At 39.7% G+C, this 15,873-nt stretch overlaps 1 protein-coding gene across 1 annotated transcript; it reads left to right on the plus strand.

Moving 5' to 3' along the window:
- The first annotated feature begins 544 nt into the window (after window positions 1–544).
- Window positions 545–11,747, plus strand: fgf5 (fibroblast growth factor 5). Its single transcript, XM_075468920.1, has 3 exons — window positions 545–755; window positions 3,948–4,051; window positions 11,351–11,747. The coding sequence occupies exons 1-3, from the start codon at window positions 545–547 to the stop codon at window positions 11,723–11,725; spliced, it is 690 nt and encodes a 229-aa protein (XP_075325035.1). The 3' UTR covers window positions 11,726–11,747.
- The last annotated feature ends 4,126 nt before the right edge of the window (window positions 11,748–15,873 follow it).

A 15,873-nucleotide genomic window follows, 5' to 3' on the forward strand; every position in this document is an offset into this window, starting at 1 on the left:
AATACGACCCCGAGTCTCCCGGTGAGCCAGTGCTTAAACCTTGCTGTGCCACCTGAGGATCTCAGTCTGTCTGAACCACCGCGTCTTGCGTTTAATGTTAAAAGAGGCGCCGAAAGTAAGAGATATTTCGTGGATCTGAAAAATAAAAGCAAAAATAATTGATCGCGTCCTATTAAAACGCTTCTTCCCTATGCGTAAAATGCCGCGCTTGGTGCGTCCTGGCGCGGACGGTATCTGGGAAAATGTTAGCTGTCTGTCGCGCTTCCCTCACGCCCCGCTGCTGTGGGTCAGTGCTGAGCAGGAGTGGCATCTCGGGGACAAAATCCGGATGAAAGAGCGTCCTTTAGAGCTCAGGCATGCATCGAGTAGTGAGATCACTGGCGTTATAAATATCCCCGTGCCAGCAGAACCGCTCCAGCTACTGCAGCCGGGGTAATGCCCACGAGCGCTGCACGCCTGTGTGCGCACTCCCTCTAGTTCCTAGACTTCAGGAGCGACACAAAAATGCTGGAATTTGCTTAGCTAGTGTCTCCTTTTTGGAAGAATGAATGTTCCTGTTTACCTTCTGACCTTCGCTCAGTTGATTTGCGCCGCTGCCGGAGCACAGCACGTCTCTTTGGAGCGCCAAATTGTGGAAGAGGGGATCAGCTCGGGACGCAGGACTTGCAGGCTTTACTGTAGGGTTGGCATCGGCTTCCATCTCCAGATTCATCCAGACGGCAGAGTCAACGGCAGCCATGAGCCCAATCAGCTGAGTAAGTCATTCACTCGGCGCATGGAGCAGCTTAACTACTAAATTATGAACGTCTGACTTTCTGATGAATGCTGTGCGTCCCGCTGAGAATGCGCTCTTCATTCTACATTCTTGCATTTGCTCTAATTGGTCCCCATTAAGTGCCCAGCTTTATCTAATTTGAATGGCATCCCTGAAAGTTAAAACAATAAGGATTCACACGGGAAGAGTGTGAGGACCGAGCTCCTAAACTTAGGCAGCTTGACCCTGTGAAATATCTGAGCAGTCATCTGGTTGACGAGCCTTGTTTGTGTCTCTCGGGATGTTGGCAGGTAGACTATTTGTGGAAGCAACAGGTGCAGCATTGAGACACCAGGTTGTTGTGTTGGACCGCAAATCAGCATGACTGACATCACAACAGCGCGACTTAATAAGGAGCAAAAATATCCTCCTTAAAAATGTCTTTCTATTCATAACTTCAAACGGTTTCTTTTCAAAAACGTCCAGGGTTAATTTGAAATCGAATTTAATAGCTTGACAAAAAAAAGAAAGATATCATGGAGAAGAAACACAGAGCAGTAGCCTAATAAGTTATTGAGGAATATCACTGTTGACATCAGGAAATGTGGCCTATTTTCAGTTCATTTGAGGGATTTATAATCAAATAAAAAAGATAACCCTAAAGGGTAGATGACTGACTTCAGAAGCACCACACTATGAATACTGGATTTTTAGGCTAATATCAAATTTTGACCAATATATTGGGACATGGGCAGGGGCACGAACAACAGCTGTTTATGTAGCTGTCTGTATTTTTCTATGTGGAATGCAGGCTGTAAAAACAGAAGTCCCTGGTGCTTTGTGAAATTCAGATATGATTAGTGAATAAGAAAGAGAAAAAATGTGAGTTGAGCAAGAATATTTCCTCTCAAAGGCACAAACAAATGTTTTTCTTTAAGCCAGTAAAAAAAGACAGAAGAGTAGGCCTACATTTAGTCTTTTTCTGAAATTTTGAATTACCATAAAAAACAAAAAAAAACCAAAAAACCCAAACATATTACTCAACTTTAAGAAATGCACTCAAATGTATGCGGAAAGTTAAATAGCATTTATAGCATTTAGAGTACAGCTTATTTTAGCTGTGTCCTGGCAAGTCTATAAGCATCCTGAATGAACTTGTTTACGAAAAGCCTAAAAAAAAGAAAACATGCTGCAAGTTTTCACCTTCCTGCATGTAAAGTCCTGTTCCACCTAAGCCAGAAAAGTCCAGCCATAAATCAGACCTCCAGTTTTTATTGCACCATCAGATACTTTATCGTTCTTCTGCTGACGAAACAGCCAAAGCTCCCTGTGGAAGGGCACTTGTGCCTTCATTTCACGGTCCCCTTTAGAAGAGTTGTCAGGTTACATGGATTTCAACACGACAGCCATGTGGTTCTGAATCCTGCATGACAGGGCAGCAGACGAGCAGGAGACGGGACGTCTTAGATTGGTAATATGAAGAGTCTTTTGCTATCACGCAGCATCAGATGCAAGTCTCAGTAAGTTTTAAAAGAAAAGCTGTTCACTGACTGCATACGCAATAATAAGCTGGGAGAATGCTTGTATATGGGTGTTTTGTTTTGTTATTTCCTGAGAAGTTTGACAGAACTTTGTGGTCTAATGTGATGCAGAGGCGTCCCTAACAGAAGTTCCTCCATGTCAAGAGTAATATTTAGTGACCTGCAATGAGATTTCTGTGGCTTATTTCTGTCTTATATGGTAGGTAAAGGTAAGACAAGCCAGATGTTTAGGCTACCACAATATTTGGACAGAGTTTTTCTTGTGTACTTCATATTATTATCGGTTCTTTGACACCAGGTTTGCCAATGTGTTGCCATTCTGTTAGGAAAGATCTTGGATGCTTTCATATTGCAAATTTCCATAAAGCTCACAATAGCTCAAGATACTATCCAGTATTACCAAGTCAGTATAATGCTTTAAATTAAGCTTGTGATGTTACACATCTTAGAATGTTTCAGTACAAGGATACACCATGAATTCAACATTGTTATACAATATGCATCTGCTAAATATTTTCTAAAAGTGTATACTTATTGTATTTGGATCTTTTTTGTCCAATTGTAGGGAGTTGGGTTTTAAAAGATATCTAAAACTTTAAATAAAAGATTAAAGAGAGGGTCATTGATTTAAATACATTTAAAAAGAAAAAAAAGATTAAACAGATATAAACTTATGATGTAAAATATCTGTTACTTCCAAGGTAGGCCTTCCCCGCACCTTTGGTAAAATTGTCATGCAAACGTATGGTCCACTTTTTATGTTATTCTTCTTACAAAAAGTAAAAAATAACGAAAAGAAAACTGCTTAAATCAACATGATAATTCACTGGGTGAAGATCACTCATTTGCAGAAGGACATAAACAGTCCAGAAAGAGTGGGAGAAGTTACTAAGAGTGTGGACTTTTTTATTCTTTTTATAGACCTGCAAGTCTGTGGTTCCACCTAGTAACCATGATCAGATGAAAAGTCACTCAAATCTCTGGAGGGGGTTATGGCATCCAAATTTATTTCTGCCAAAAAAGTCCCATAAACACGAGTGTCAGATGCAGTCTCACAGCAGAATGGTAAAATGGCTACGTAGGTCCACAGAAACATTTAATTACACATTTTTAAAAGCTCCAAATGTGTTACAAATTGCATTTATATTTTGAATTCTTTGAAATTGTCCCAAATGCTATATGGAACAACTATTACATGTTTACAAACCCTCTAAAAGAGCTGGGAAGGGTTGGACCACAAAGTGTCACCCAAAAAAACCCAGTGTGAGCCTCATCTAAACCAACTATTGCTATATGGCAAGTTTCACTCTTCAACTTTGCTCTCAGTCCCAGTTGGCTCAAAAAAGGAAGCCATAGTTAGCTTTAGATATTAATGAATACATGTAACCTGAACACTTCTCATTTCAAAACAACAGGCAATGAAAATGTCACCACCTCACTGTGGCACTACAATGTTTTGAACATGTGCACAAACAAAACTGTTTGTGAGACTGAGTTGCACGTGCCAAAAGGTGCAGCTGGAACACATTACAGAGCTACGGCAGAAAACTGGATGATGTCAGGTGCTTTTTTGGAATTCTGAAAGTGCAGCAGATAGAAAAAGTGTATTCTCCTGTCCGTCAGTCATCAGAAGGTGCTGTTTGTCCTCCCAGGTGTCCTCGAGCTCTTCGCTGTTTCTCAGGGGGTCATCGGTATCAAGGGGGTTTACAGTAACAGATTCCTGGCCATGAATAAAAGAGGACGACTTCACGCCACTGTAAGTATCCCACACAGGACACAACATTCTCTCTAATAGTTACAGTACCACTCACTGCACAGGGTTACTTTAACTGGGTTTCTATTGCTGTTTCTGATGCACATTTAGATGATGTGAATAGGGAAAGCTTAATGAAAACAGTAGAAATAAAAAAAAAAAAAACTTCAACTTATGTGCAAAATGAATGCTCGCTCACTGTAGTTTTTGCCTGTTTTGCAGAAGTCTTGATGCACATTCAGGGTAATGGGCATTTCTTTTTTGCACTATTTTAATCGATTCCTTTCAGAATTCCTTCACTTGTGAATGCCACTCAAACAAGTGTTATTTGGAATGCTTTTGTCTAATTGCAACTGGTTTGGATTTGTAAAAAGGATCCTGCCTCGTTGGTATTCCCACAACTAAGTTGATGCGAAAGGTTTGCTGCTCAAAGGCTAAAAAAAATATATTTATTTTAAATCCATAAAAATCTAAGACACATGCTTAGACGTATTAGCTTCTCACGAAGTTGTATTTGCAAAATTATTTTTCAAATGGTTGTCTGTCTCATTCCTGTAATTTTAATATATAACTCTTTGTCTCGCAAATCTCTCAGATAAATATCTGCCTTTAGCTGCTAAAAGCCTCATTATGTGGTGGCTAAATTCACTTTCTCTTTGGTGCTGGGCAGCTAATGTTCAGATTTGTTGACAACAGTTGCCTTCTGCTGCTGCAAATGTCTTTATAAAAGCTGTTAGACTGAATTATAGCAACATATTTCAAGATAACAATACTTCCATTCTATAATTTTCACGTTGTTTAGTCAAGCAAATGTTTAACTTTGGCTTCTTTTGTGCAAGAATGAATCCTATCTCTTTTCTGCAACCGTGCATCTATCTATATCATGAAACGGTAAATTCCTCCATTAAAACCTTTCCTAGTGTATCTATATTAGTTTTATTAGTTTGCCCTGCTTTGCATCTTTGCTGTGTTGTAGAGTCAGAAAAATCTGACAATAGCATGTCACGGCACTTTGCTGTAATCTTTAGCCACGATTCTGAAAGGCTTTCAAATCCCCCCCCAAACGCACAAAAAGCTCAAATCTACCCACAGCAGCTTGGCTTCAGTGCCGTAAGCAGGCCGGCCAGCCAGCAGTGGAAAGACGCACCAACAAGTCATCTGTGGGAACCCTGGCAGGCACACAGAAAGAAGCCGCTCCCTATTAGCATGTTTTAATGGGAGGAGGAGATTAACTCCTGCCTGGGACGTCCGATAATATACAGAAGGGTGAGTCACAAAGTCAGAATCGATATATAAAGAAAAAATCAGCGGGGAAGCAGCAGTCCGAGTCGGACAGCGAGAGAGATGCTGAAAGTGTTGGTGCTGAGCAGCAGCGATTTATGTCGTATTGTTTCATGAAACCATATCAGTTGGGAGTCATGTGGCGTTCGCTCTCAAAGAGAATTCTCAGCCACAGCTTGTGAGAAATGCACCAATGTGACTCACTGCAGTTCATCAACACATGCATGCTCAGTTATCCTCCCAGCTTATGTGAACATGAATGAAAATCACAAACTTTGTCGAAGTCCAGGCGCATCCTAAACTAGATGTAAATGTAACTCATATCTGTACCGCTGCTTTAAAAGGAAAACAATTCGACAAAATGAAACTGCAGGCTTTTGCCATCATTGTAAAATTGGATCATTTTCATCCTGCTGGAGGTTCGTCATGTCATCATCTGGCTCAGAGGGGATTCTTTGACCTATAGGCTAAAATGTGCAAAGTCAAAGCCCAGTTTTCCACATCCGTTTCACATGCGAGGTCGATCGTGTTGTCTGTTGGCTGGTTGGGGTTCTGTCTGCACGGATCACCGGGTCACACAGCAATGCTGCTTAGTTTCCAGCAATAAGAGGCGGCATACATCCAAGCAAAGATGAGCTCCCCAGTAAGAGATTCTGTTGGCAAAACTCATCATTTATCCTTGTTATCAGAGCAGATTCAGTTACAGATCGACACCGTTGGAGCTCCTTTACTCAAAGCCATGTCAGCTGGGGGGTTCCACAGCTGAGGGGCACTTTGTCTTCTTTAGATTACTTTGTCATTGAGTTGAGATTCCCATGATTCTATCAGGTCCTTTAGCTAATGTCCCCTTGCAATTATATTCAATGTTTAAGTGTTTTTATGTCTATACGTGAACTATAAACTGTTATGTATACGAATAACGGCAAAAAGTCATTTTTTACATGTTCCTAATTGTCATTATCTTAATTTCACATCTAATGAAACACTAATTAAATTAATTTCAGCACATAGATATAGATTGGTGAGGTTCACCAAATCACCAAATGGAGTAACTCTGTCTGCCCCATTCAACCAAGACAGGGAAGCATTTTGTCTTCTTTTCTCTTTAATGTCTAAATGGATGATTTATTAATGCTGCTAAATAACCGTGGAACAGGTTGTACGGTTGGTAATACCATCTTCAAACACCTGTTGTATGCAGACAAATTGGTGATTTTTATTTTTTTTTCAAAAGTCCCAGACTTCAGCATTAATTGTAAGGCAACGAAGAGTAATAATATATTATTATATTATTGTAAGGAGTAGGAAGGATCCCAAACGGTCACTTTCGGCTTCTCTCGATCGGATATGATCCTTAGTGTGTGATGAGGTTGAAGCTGATGAGCTGACTAATGATAGGGATGTTTACAGACAGTGTTGTATAATGTATGCACAAGCTAATATGGTGATGTGTAAGTTTAATATGTGCTCTGTGACAGTGAAGACACTTTTTAAAGCATATTTTACCCACATGTATGCCGCCCATTTGAGGCGAGAGAGCATTGTGTCTAATATTCAATCATGGAATGAGGCTGCTGCTCAAGGTGCTATGATGGGGCAACACAAGCCAGTCAGTGTTGGTGTAACACTTGTTACGCTGTATTGTGCGATGTCATGTACAGACGTATGTGTATGCCATTGGACTTTGCAAACAACACAAATTCAACACTGACTAAACCTGAATTAAGCACAGTCAGGTTCTCATCTGGTATGGGGAACCATTGGCATCTTAGCCTTTATGTAAATTTGTGACTTGTGGACTTGTCCTGTTCTTATTGTTTGCTAAGGATCTGTGTGTGTCTTTAAAATGTGATTAGAAAAAAATCTGGCTACGCAGAAAGTGAATATTTGGTCTGAGCTCCTTTATCCTCCAACACAGCCTGAACCCTCTCAGACGAGATTTCTTTAAGGAGTCTTCAGGAATAGTTCTCCAGGCTTCTTGAAGGACATCCCAAAGCTCTTCTTTGGATGTGGGCTGCCTTTTGTTCCGTTCTCTGCCAACATGATCCCACACTGCTTCAGTAATGTTGAGCTCCGGGCTCTGGGGAGGATTCATCCCTCCATCAGACCTGCTGCCACTGATTTTCAGTCCACTTCTTGTGTAATTTGGCACAGCTCCATACTTTTACCATAAAGAAGCGCCATAGCCATTTGTTAAAAAATGTTGACTCTTCTTCTCATTGCTAGAGTAAAAAACATATTTTTGAATGTTTTTAAATACATTTTACACCTCATTTCCTTACCTCCCAGGAGGGTGCAGCAGCTTCTGTATTGATACTTTGATCATAGCTGTGACTTTGTCGCCCTGATTTGGCACTTTGTTCTCTCTCGCAGCTGAAGCTTTTACTGCCGCAGCAGCTCTGCCTGTGAGAAATATTTGCATAACTAAAACTCCAATTTGTGGCTGCAGCTGCACTATTTAACTGCCTTGATGATTTGGTTGTGGATGTAGATGGCGGGGGCCTCAGGCAAGCTCAGGTCTCACAGCGGGGTGTCAGGTGACATCCTGAAAGAAATCTCGTTGCGTCATCTGTCATTTTTTCTATCTAGATGTTTTCACAGTGGCAGTTCGTATGTTGAATAATGAGCAAGGAGACAGATGCACATTGCTCTGCATGACCCACTCAGCAAGCTATTGCAAACATAATCTTTTGAGGTGAAAGGGTCGCCTGCATTTGTAGAGCAAATAGTCACCAAGGAGGGAGAGAGATACCAGAAATACATGAACGACTTAAAGTGTTGGTGCGACAGGCAGTAACGATGAACCGTCAAGGATTTGTAAGATCATTTTTCCTTGATTAAAGATTCTCCTGCTGTATTTATCCGAGGACAAATGTAAGGTCATGAAGTCTTTAAAACACCATTTAACCAGCTCCTTTTAAGGCCAGTTCTTAATGTTAATGGACATTATTGCAGACTTTTTACCACTAATATTTTTTGGTTGTAAATTTATCAAATGATTAACCAAAATTACCCAAATAATTTTTCAGTTATGCTGTACCTCTGTATTTTTCAGCTGTTACAAACCCACCTTCTAAAGCTTACATGCGTCACAGAAAAATCAGGGTAGGACAAGATTTAGGTCTTAGGTTTTTGTAAAATCAAAGTCAATTATCTATCTGCTTCTGATAGCTGATATATAGAATCGATAAAACATTATCAATTATGTTCCAGGATCATGGGAGAGGTGCCTGTAAAAGAGTATGACCAGTCCAACAGAGCAAGAGCCAGGTTAAACAGCTGTGCAAGCGTTCTGATTTCAACAATACGATCTCTGGAATCTGGCCGCAGCTATTAAATCCTACGAAGCACAGCGGGGGCCAAGGCTTCTTTCTAGTATGTGTGGTTGTGTGTGCATTTGTGCACATGCGTGTGAGCGCATTCATACATGCTACACTGGCTTTGTTTCTAAATGTCTAATTCCCTGACTGGTACAAGAGCTGGTATGTCGCTCAGCTGTAGCGTTCCGTTAAATCTTTTCAATCCACCCATAGCATCGACTCCAGAGTGCTGAGCAATTTTCTAATCATCTTTAAAAACAACAGCCGAAAGGAACAGTGGGCCACTTTGAATAACTTAGAGGTTTGAACTATTCCACGGTGGGCCACAGTGGACTCTCCTGTGACTGGCATGTTTACCGAACGCTGTAATGGCATCATTTTCTGCTATGCTGCACTCAAAGCAGAACAGTTTGTTTTATTTCCGAATGGCAGGAGGTCACACAAGGATGCCATACGACAACAAGAAAGCAGGCATCTTTGGGTACATGTCAAAGTTTCCCACCCAAGATATTTTTAGGCGCAAAATGGGAAAATCTGAGGAATTTCTGCCCTTCTTTATGAATGTCGCAGACTCTAATGAAGTAGCATTTTACTTGATGTTTTCATATTGTTCCAACCTGATTATTGTTTAGTTAAAAACACAATTCATCTAAGTTCAGAGGGTTTGATTGAACCTCCTTTAATCCATTTTCTATACCCACTTAATCCAATTCAGGGTCATGGGGGGGGGCTGGAGCCCATCCCCAGAGGCAGGGTACACACTGGGCAGGTCACCAGTCCATCTCAGGGCTACATAGAGACAAACAAACATGCATGCTCACACTCACTCTTTGGGTCTTATTAGAATAATCAGTTTACCTTACATGGATGTTTTTGGATGGTGGGCGGTAGCCGGAGTACTCACAGAGAACCCAGCTGACATTTAGACCAGGAACCCTCTTCCTGTGAGGCAACAGTGCTAACCACCACACCTATATAATAGTCTGATAACAGTTTTTCTAAACTAGTGGAAGAAATTTAGAAGTGTGCCTTTGTTTTTTACATTATAGGTCAGATTTACAACAAAGTTAAGGGCCCTTTTACAGAAACAAGTGCAATTTTGTTATATTTGATAAGACTTTGACTCAAAGGATCTTTTGTGTTCCACCCAAGCAGTCTAAGTGTTGTTTAAATTTTCAGTAGTGTGAATAAAATGGATGATAGAGCTATACAGAAACTTGTGAAAAGTGGGACTTCACAAACAAAATAGGTTGTTAAAATCTTCTGGCATTTAAAATTTAATAACACAAAATGGAGAAATGGAGAATCTCTTCCTTAACGCACTTAACGTCTTCCTGCTGATGTTGAGCTGCATCGCGTATCCTTCCGGCAGCAGCCATCACAGTGGTCAAGGCAGAAGCTTCCATAAATATATGTTTGACATACATGCAAAATCATTGTGTCCATGTCTTTCAGGTGCTAAATTACCACTGTGCCAAATTATTTTCTTTACACAAATTGAAATGTTGGTAAACTGGTTGGTGAAATTATTTGGACAGTATTCTCAGAAAGTACAAAATCTGTTACCAGTGTCCCTTGTAAATAGAAATTACTCCAATATGAATGTTTCATTTCTTATTTTCTGTATTATTGGCAGCTGGAAATAAAGGAAATATTTCCTGCTTTTTGCATTGATTCAATGCATTTATCATAAAGCTTTGAATACCGGTGCATACATGAAACTATTCCTATTTAGATCAAACCATTGTTGAGTTTCTATCTCACCCTTTTTTTGATCCCCAACCTAACTCTATATATTTTTTTATATCTAAATCGAACCATGTAACTGTCGTGCACACTTCTAAGTGAAAATATTGGGCAAGATTGGATTTGAACTCTGTTTATTAGTGTAACAGTCAACACAGACCATCACTATATACCTTCTTATGAGAAATATATGTAGAAAATACAGAAAATAGCTGTACAGCTGTCATTTCCCACTGATTGTGATGATTAGTTTGCAGCACTGACTTATCACTGACTAAATAAGCAGATGGCTTAATTGAGGTTATAGCCTGGCTTCAAAGTTACCTTAAACATATATCTATTACAGCAACATACCATGCAAAAGAAGTTAGAGTTGAAACAGCTCCAGAAATCCTCCACTGTTTGAGAAAAATCCAGATGATCCAATTCAAAACTTTGTCCTGGCATTGTTTAACATAAGTTAGAGAACTGTATATTCATCAAACGTGACAAATGCTTCTCAGAGCAAAAAAAATCATTTTGAAATACATTCTTCTTTTGAGCATATTGATATATTGAGCATATCACAATGTGTATTGGAAATATTAGGCAATTTAACCACAATCAACTCAATTCAGGCCAATTCAGAAAAAAAGTCATTGAAAGGCACTTTAAAGATACAGTCCAGTTCAATGTAATTTCAAACTCATTAAAATCTAATTGAGTTCAATTCATAAAATGTAATTTTATTGAAAGTTGCCTTCGTACGGAAACCAAGAGATCACATTGAATCTTCTCTTTGATTCAGTACCCAGTCCTAAGCATTCACAAACTAACAGTGGAGAGGAAAACTTCCTCGTAACAGAAAGAAATCTAACAGAATCAATGGAAGTCAAACTTTCGTTTAAAGTAAAGCCACCAGCAAAAGCTGAGAGTGAACACCTGCTAATGCCTTCCATTTCCCCTCTTTTTGTAGGACTTGTTCTCAGATGACTGCAAGTTCAGGGAACGTTTTCAGGAGAACAGCTACAACACATATGCCTCTGTAATCCACAGGAACCACAGGACTGGTCGCGAGTGGTTCGTGGCTCTCAATAAGAGGGGGAAAGCTAAAATGGGCTCCAGCCCACGAGTCAAATCCCAGCACATCTCCACACACTTCTTACCCAGACTCAGCTTGCACGACAAGACTGAAAGAGGCTTCACCATCACAGAGAAGAGCAAAGAGAGGAGGAAACCCCCACCACCACCACCACCCGTGAAATCTTCGCCAGCAAAGTCTAAAGTCCAGGCAGGAACAGCACCGAGACGCACACAAGTCAAATACTGGCCCAAGTACAGGTTTGGATAGGCCCGCAGAAGTTGGATTTATAAATTACATACCAAGGAAATAGATAATCATCATTTATGACATTCAAATCATTCCAGAAATCTATTAAGTGTGTAGAAAACCTAAAAGGGCTGTCAGGTACAACTACTGAACATATCTTTGTTGAAACTACAGATTTTTTTTTGGTCTTTCCAATCTATTTGATGATGCTCTGTGATGTTCTATGTTATCATTTGTCTACATGATGCGTACACTATGTTGTGAAAGCCGAAATCCATAACTATCTGTCCCAGGTGAGGCACAAACAATGCTATTATTGTCTTGTAAGCTGAGAGAAATATGCTTTTTAAATTACAAATCTGTTATCAGCCTCCAGCAGTTGGTATCTGGTAAATAACTAAGCAGAAATTGTTTTGGGGCTAAGACTTTAGGGATTAGAAATGCTTACTTTCCATGTTCGGGTGACAAATCGAAGTGAATCTCACTTGTTGGTTGTGTTGGATGAAAGCATCTGCTAAATCAATGTAATGTAACAGGTCTCCTGCCTCAACAAACCCACCAACCAACTGTCCCTTTTCAAACACCAGATTTGAGATAATCAGCAGGGAACCACAAACAGATTCTCCGGAGACTCCCCTCCTCCTTTTAGGCAGCTGTGAAGGATCAAGGGGAGACCTGTCCATCAAAACTATCATTTTAGCAACCGGCTGTCATTCGGAAAAATCCAGAGTCACGACCCCAGGGCATTCCCCCCAGGAGGAGCACACTCTGCCATCACCACCGGGATAAAGATGACCGAGAAAGTGCAGTCACTTGATTTGGGGAGGGTTCGAGCAGTAGGTGTATCGGATGGCAAACAGCCGTGGAATGGCCATGAAGGAACATATACAGGTCTCAGGGGAGGCAGACAGGGTTTAGTTGAGAACACAGGATGACCAGCATTGGAGCCTGGTGTAGAACAAATATTTCTTCTGTTAACTCAATTTCTTGTTGTTTTCATATAGCAATCAGCTGTCTCAAATGAACCTTTTACACAAATGAAATCCGTGCTATGACCTTATTTCACCGTCAAAACCTGGATATAAATATCTGAAACAAGTGGTTGACATACTCAGTAACACATCTTTTATTGATACGACACTGTCAAGAACCAACATGTCTTCAAATCAAAGCAACTTAATCGGTAATTTGTAGATAACTTTGAATGCGAAACCTATGGGCTTCCTCTGAACTACCACCCGTAAAGTGCTTTCCACCATGGGACACCAAGTTGCGACCAAGATGTGACAGCTGCTTTCTCAACACTTCAATAAAACTGTACTGTCACTTCCTGGTGAAGTTCCAGCAACAAGACACCAATTTGCCACTTCACATGCAGATGCTTTTAACATAATACAGTTGTTATTGCCTTAACGAACATAGGAATCATAGGGTCGTTCCTGGGTGGACAGACTAACAAGGTTTTACAAGGTTATGGATATTAAGGTTTTTCTCATATTTCACCACAATAATATGAAGCTAATACACTGCATTATCTTGCAGCTAAGACAAAACAGTAAATGTTGGTTTGGTTAGCTCTTAGAAATATTATTACAGTATGTCTCAGTTTTGAACCCTGAATCAATGCTGTCCTATTCATTCGGGCTGCATAATAATTGAAACAATAACATGGTTGAAAATAAAACCTGTTGGTGAGAATTCAACATAAGGCAACAAAAATACCCAGAAAAAGGATTTAGGTATGTTGAAGGTTATTGCTCAGGTTAGCACAGTGGCATGGAGCCATAACAGACCGCAGGCTTCATGGGTTAGGTTAAAGAAACATCCTTTACACTGTTTTTGTGTTGGCATCAACTGTAGATTTCTTAATGCTGTTGTGTTTTTTTTAGGTTTTCAGTGTTCTTTGTTCCATACACATCCCAAAGAATATTTTTTGTATCAGATTTTCAAAAAAAATTAAAATATGTATAATGGTGAGTTTTTTATGTCAAAAAATGTGTTGCATAATCACACCCAGTATGAAGGATTTTGTGTACAATGTACACGACCAGTTGTGTTTTCTGACTCTACCTTCTTTTAAAGAATGCTTAAATACATTCCAGGTTATATATCTTAAAAAAAGGACACATCTTTGTGCGTAAATATGTGAGCACATCTCCCTGAAATCCCCTAAAAGGTCACCAATAAAAACAGAGGTTGACTGTGGCGGTTTAATGAAAGACAGGTGTGTATGTGCTGACAGGTCTGTCTTGGATAATGTACTTCAAGTCCTCTGAGGTCATAACAGATTTTTACTTAAGTCTCAAAAAGCCCTGAGTGCAGCTCACTCACTGGCATTGGCACTCCCTTCTCTTTAAGATATGAGCGTAAGTGGAATTCCTCCTCCCTTGACACTAATGATCCAGCGTTTGACCTCATTAACATTTTGTGTCTCTCTATCACAGAAGGAAAATGTTTTGCTTATCCTAGTAAAGTCAAAGATAAGAGGTTCGGGAGATAAATGTGTTGGTAAAAGTTAATATGTAACTCCTGCTGCTTCAAAATAACTAAATGCTTTTCTTTGTATAAAAAAAAAAAAAAATCCATCTTAAGGAAGTTCCCAAACTTTATGGATGTTTCTTCAGAACCGAATGCTTTTAAAATTAGAAAAACTTTGTTGAGAAACACATTTTTTTAACCCCTTGTATTTGGAGAAATATTAATGAGATCGACTTAAGGTGTAATACACAACAATGAGCGTATCTTGTGCATAGCAACAGCACAAAATCAACCAAATACACATGACCAAAGCAGCTCTGTCGATGGATCCCTTATCGATGCTTTGGTGGGTTTGACTGAAGCCTGATTAAGATGGTGCTATGAATCCAGGATAATTCTCTTCCTTAGAGATCCTCATTCACATCAGATTTGCAATCTGTTCTTATTGTCATATCCTGATGATGTTCTACAAGCTCATCCTTATGGTGTTTTATCATTGTAGCGTTATCTACTGAAAGATATCACAGGGAATTATTCATATTTACTGTACACTCTATTCTATCTGCAAAAGTTGCAAAGGCATGAAAGGGAACTTACCACATTACTTTGAAAGTGGTTCTGGATGAAAAAAGAAAGAAAGAAAAATATTTTCATAATTATCTGCCTTGCTTTGTGCCTATTTCACCTGATACCATGACACCAGGTTGAAAAGATGTTAATTAAGAACCTAAATAAGGTCCTAAATAAGAACCAACCATCTCCTAAACTAAGTCAGTACAGTATGACAGTGATCCTGAATGCTAAAATAAAATATATCAACAATTCCTCATTTTAAAGTACATTACAATGTGCTGTGTTTCTGTTCTGGCATGACAGAATGTTTGTGAAACACACCTATATAGATCTGTATCTCTTACCTAAAGATCCAGCTTAGCAAAGAGCAAGTAAAAATCTGATCTTCCACTTTTACATCCAAGTACTTGTATTAACTTTAACTGGAGGTACTTTGTTACAAATACCTGCAATCATTCTTTCAGACAGTCATATGGCAATCATGCAAATACAAGTCAGGAACATCAAACATCAGAATGAGGACAAAGTGATCTCTGTGACTTTTACTGTGGTGTGATGGTTGGCAGACATTTCACTTTGCTAATTTCCTGAGACATTCACAGAGAACTATCTCTAGAATTTTCAAAGAATGGAATGAAAAACAAAATAACCCAGTGAGAACAAGTTTTGTGAATGAACATGCCTTGTTGATGTGAGTAGTCAGATGCAAGACTGGTTCAAGCTGGCAAAAGGCTCCTGTCACTAAGACAACAGCAGTTTTCAACTATACTGAGCATCAGAGCGTATCAGAGTACTTCTAATACATATGGACTCTCATAAATGGTTTCACTCTTGTCAGCCAAGAAAATCTGAGGCTGAAGTGGACTTCATCTTCTTTAGGCTGCATTTGGTAGGTCAGAATCAACAGCCTGAATCCACGAAGCCAACCTGCCTTGATTGAACAGTCCAGGCTGCTGGTGGAGGTATAATGATGGCAGCCTTGGTATTTTTTCTCACTATTTGCATCTGACTACAATTGGCTGTCTTGAACGTGGTAATGCTGATTGTCAGGAAGCAAAAGTCTTCTCAAACAGAATTCAGTGGCCATCTCTGAATCCAAGAGAACACCTTGTGGTTGC

This window comes from Odontesthes bonariensis, chromosome 6, assembly GCF_027942865.1.
Source record: "Odontesthes bonariensis isolate fOdoBon6 chromosome 6, fOdoBon6.hap1, whole genome shotgun sequence".
NCBI lineage: Eukaryota > Metazoa > Chordata > Actinopteri > Atheriniformes > Atherinopsidae > Odontesthes > Odontesthes bonariensis.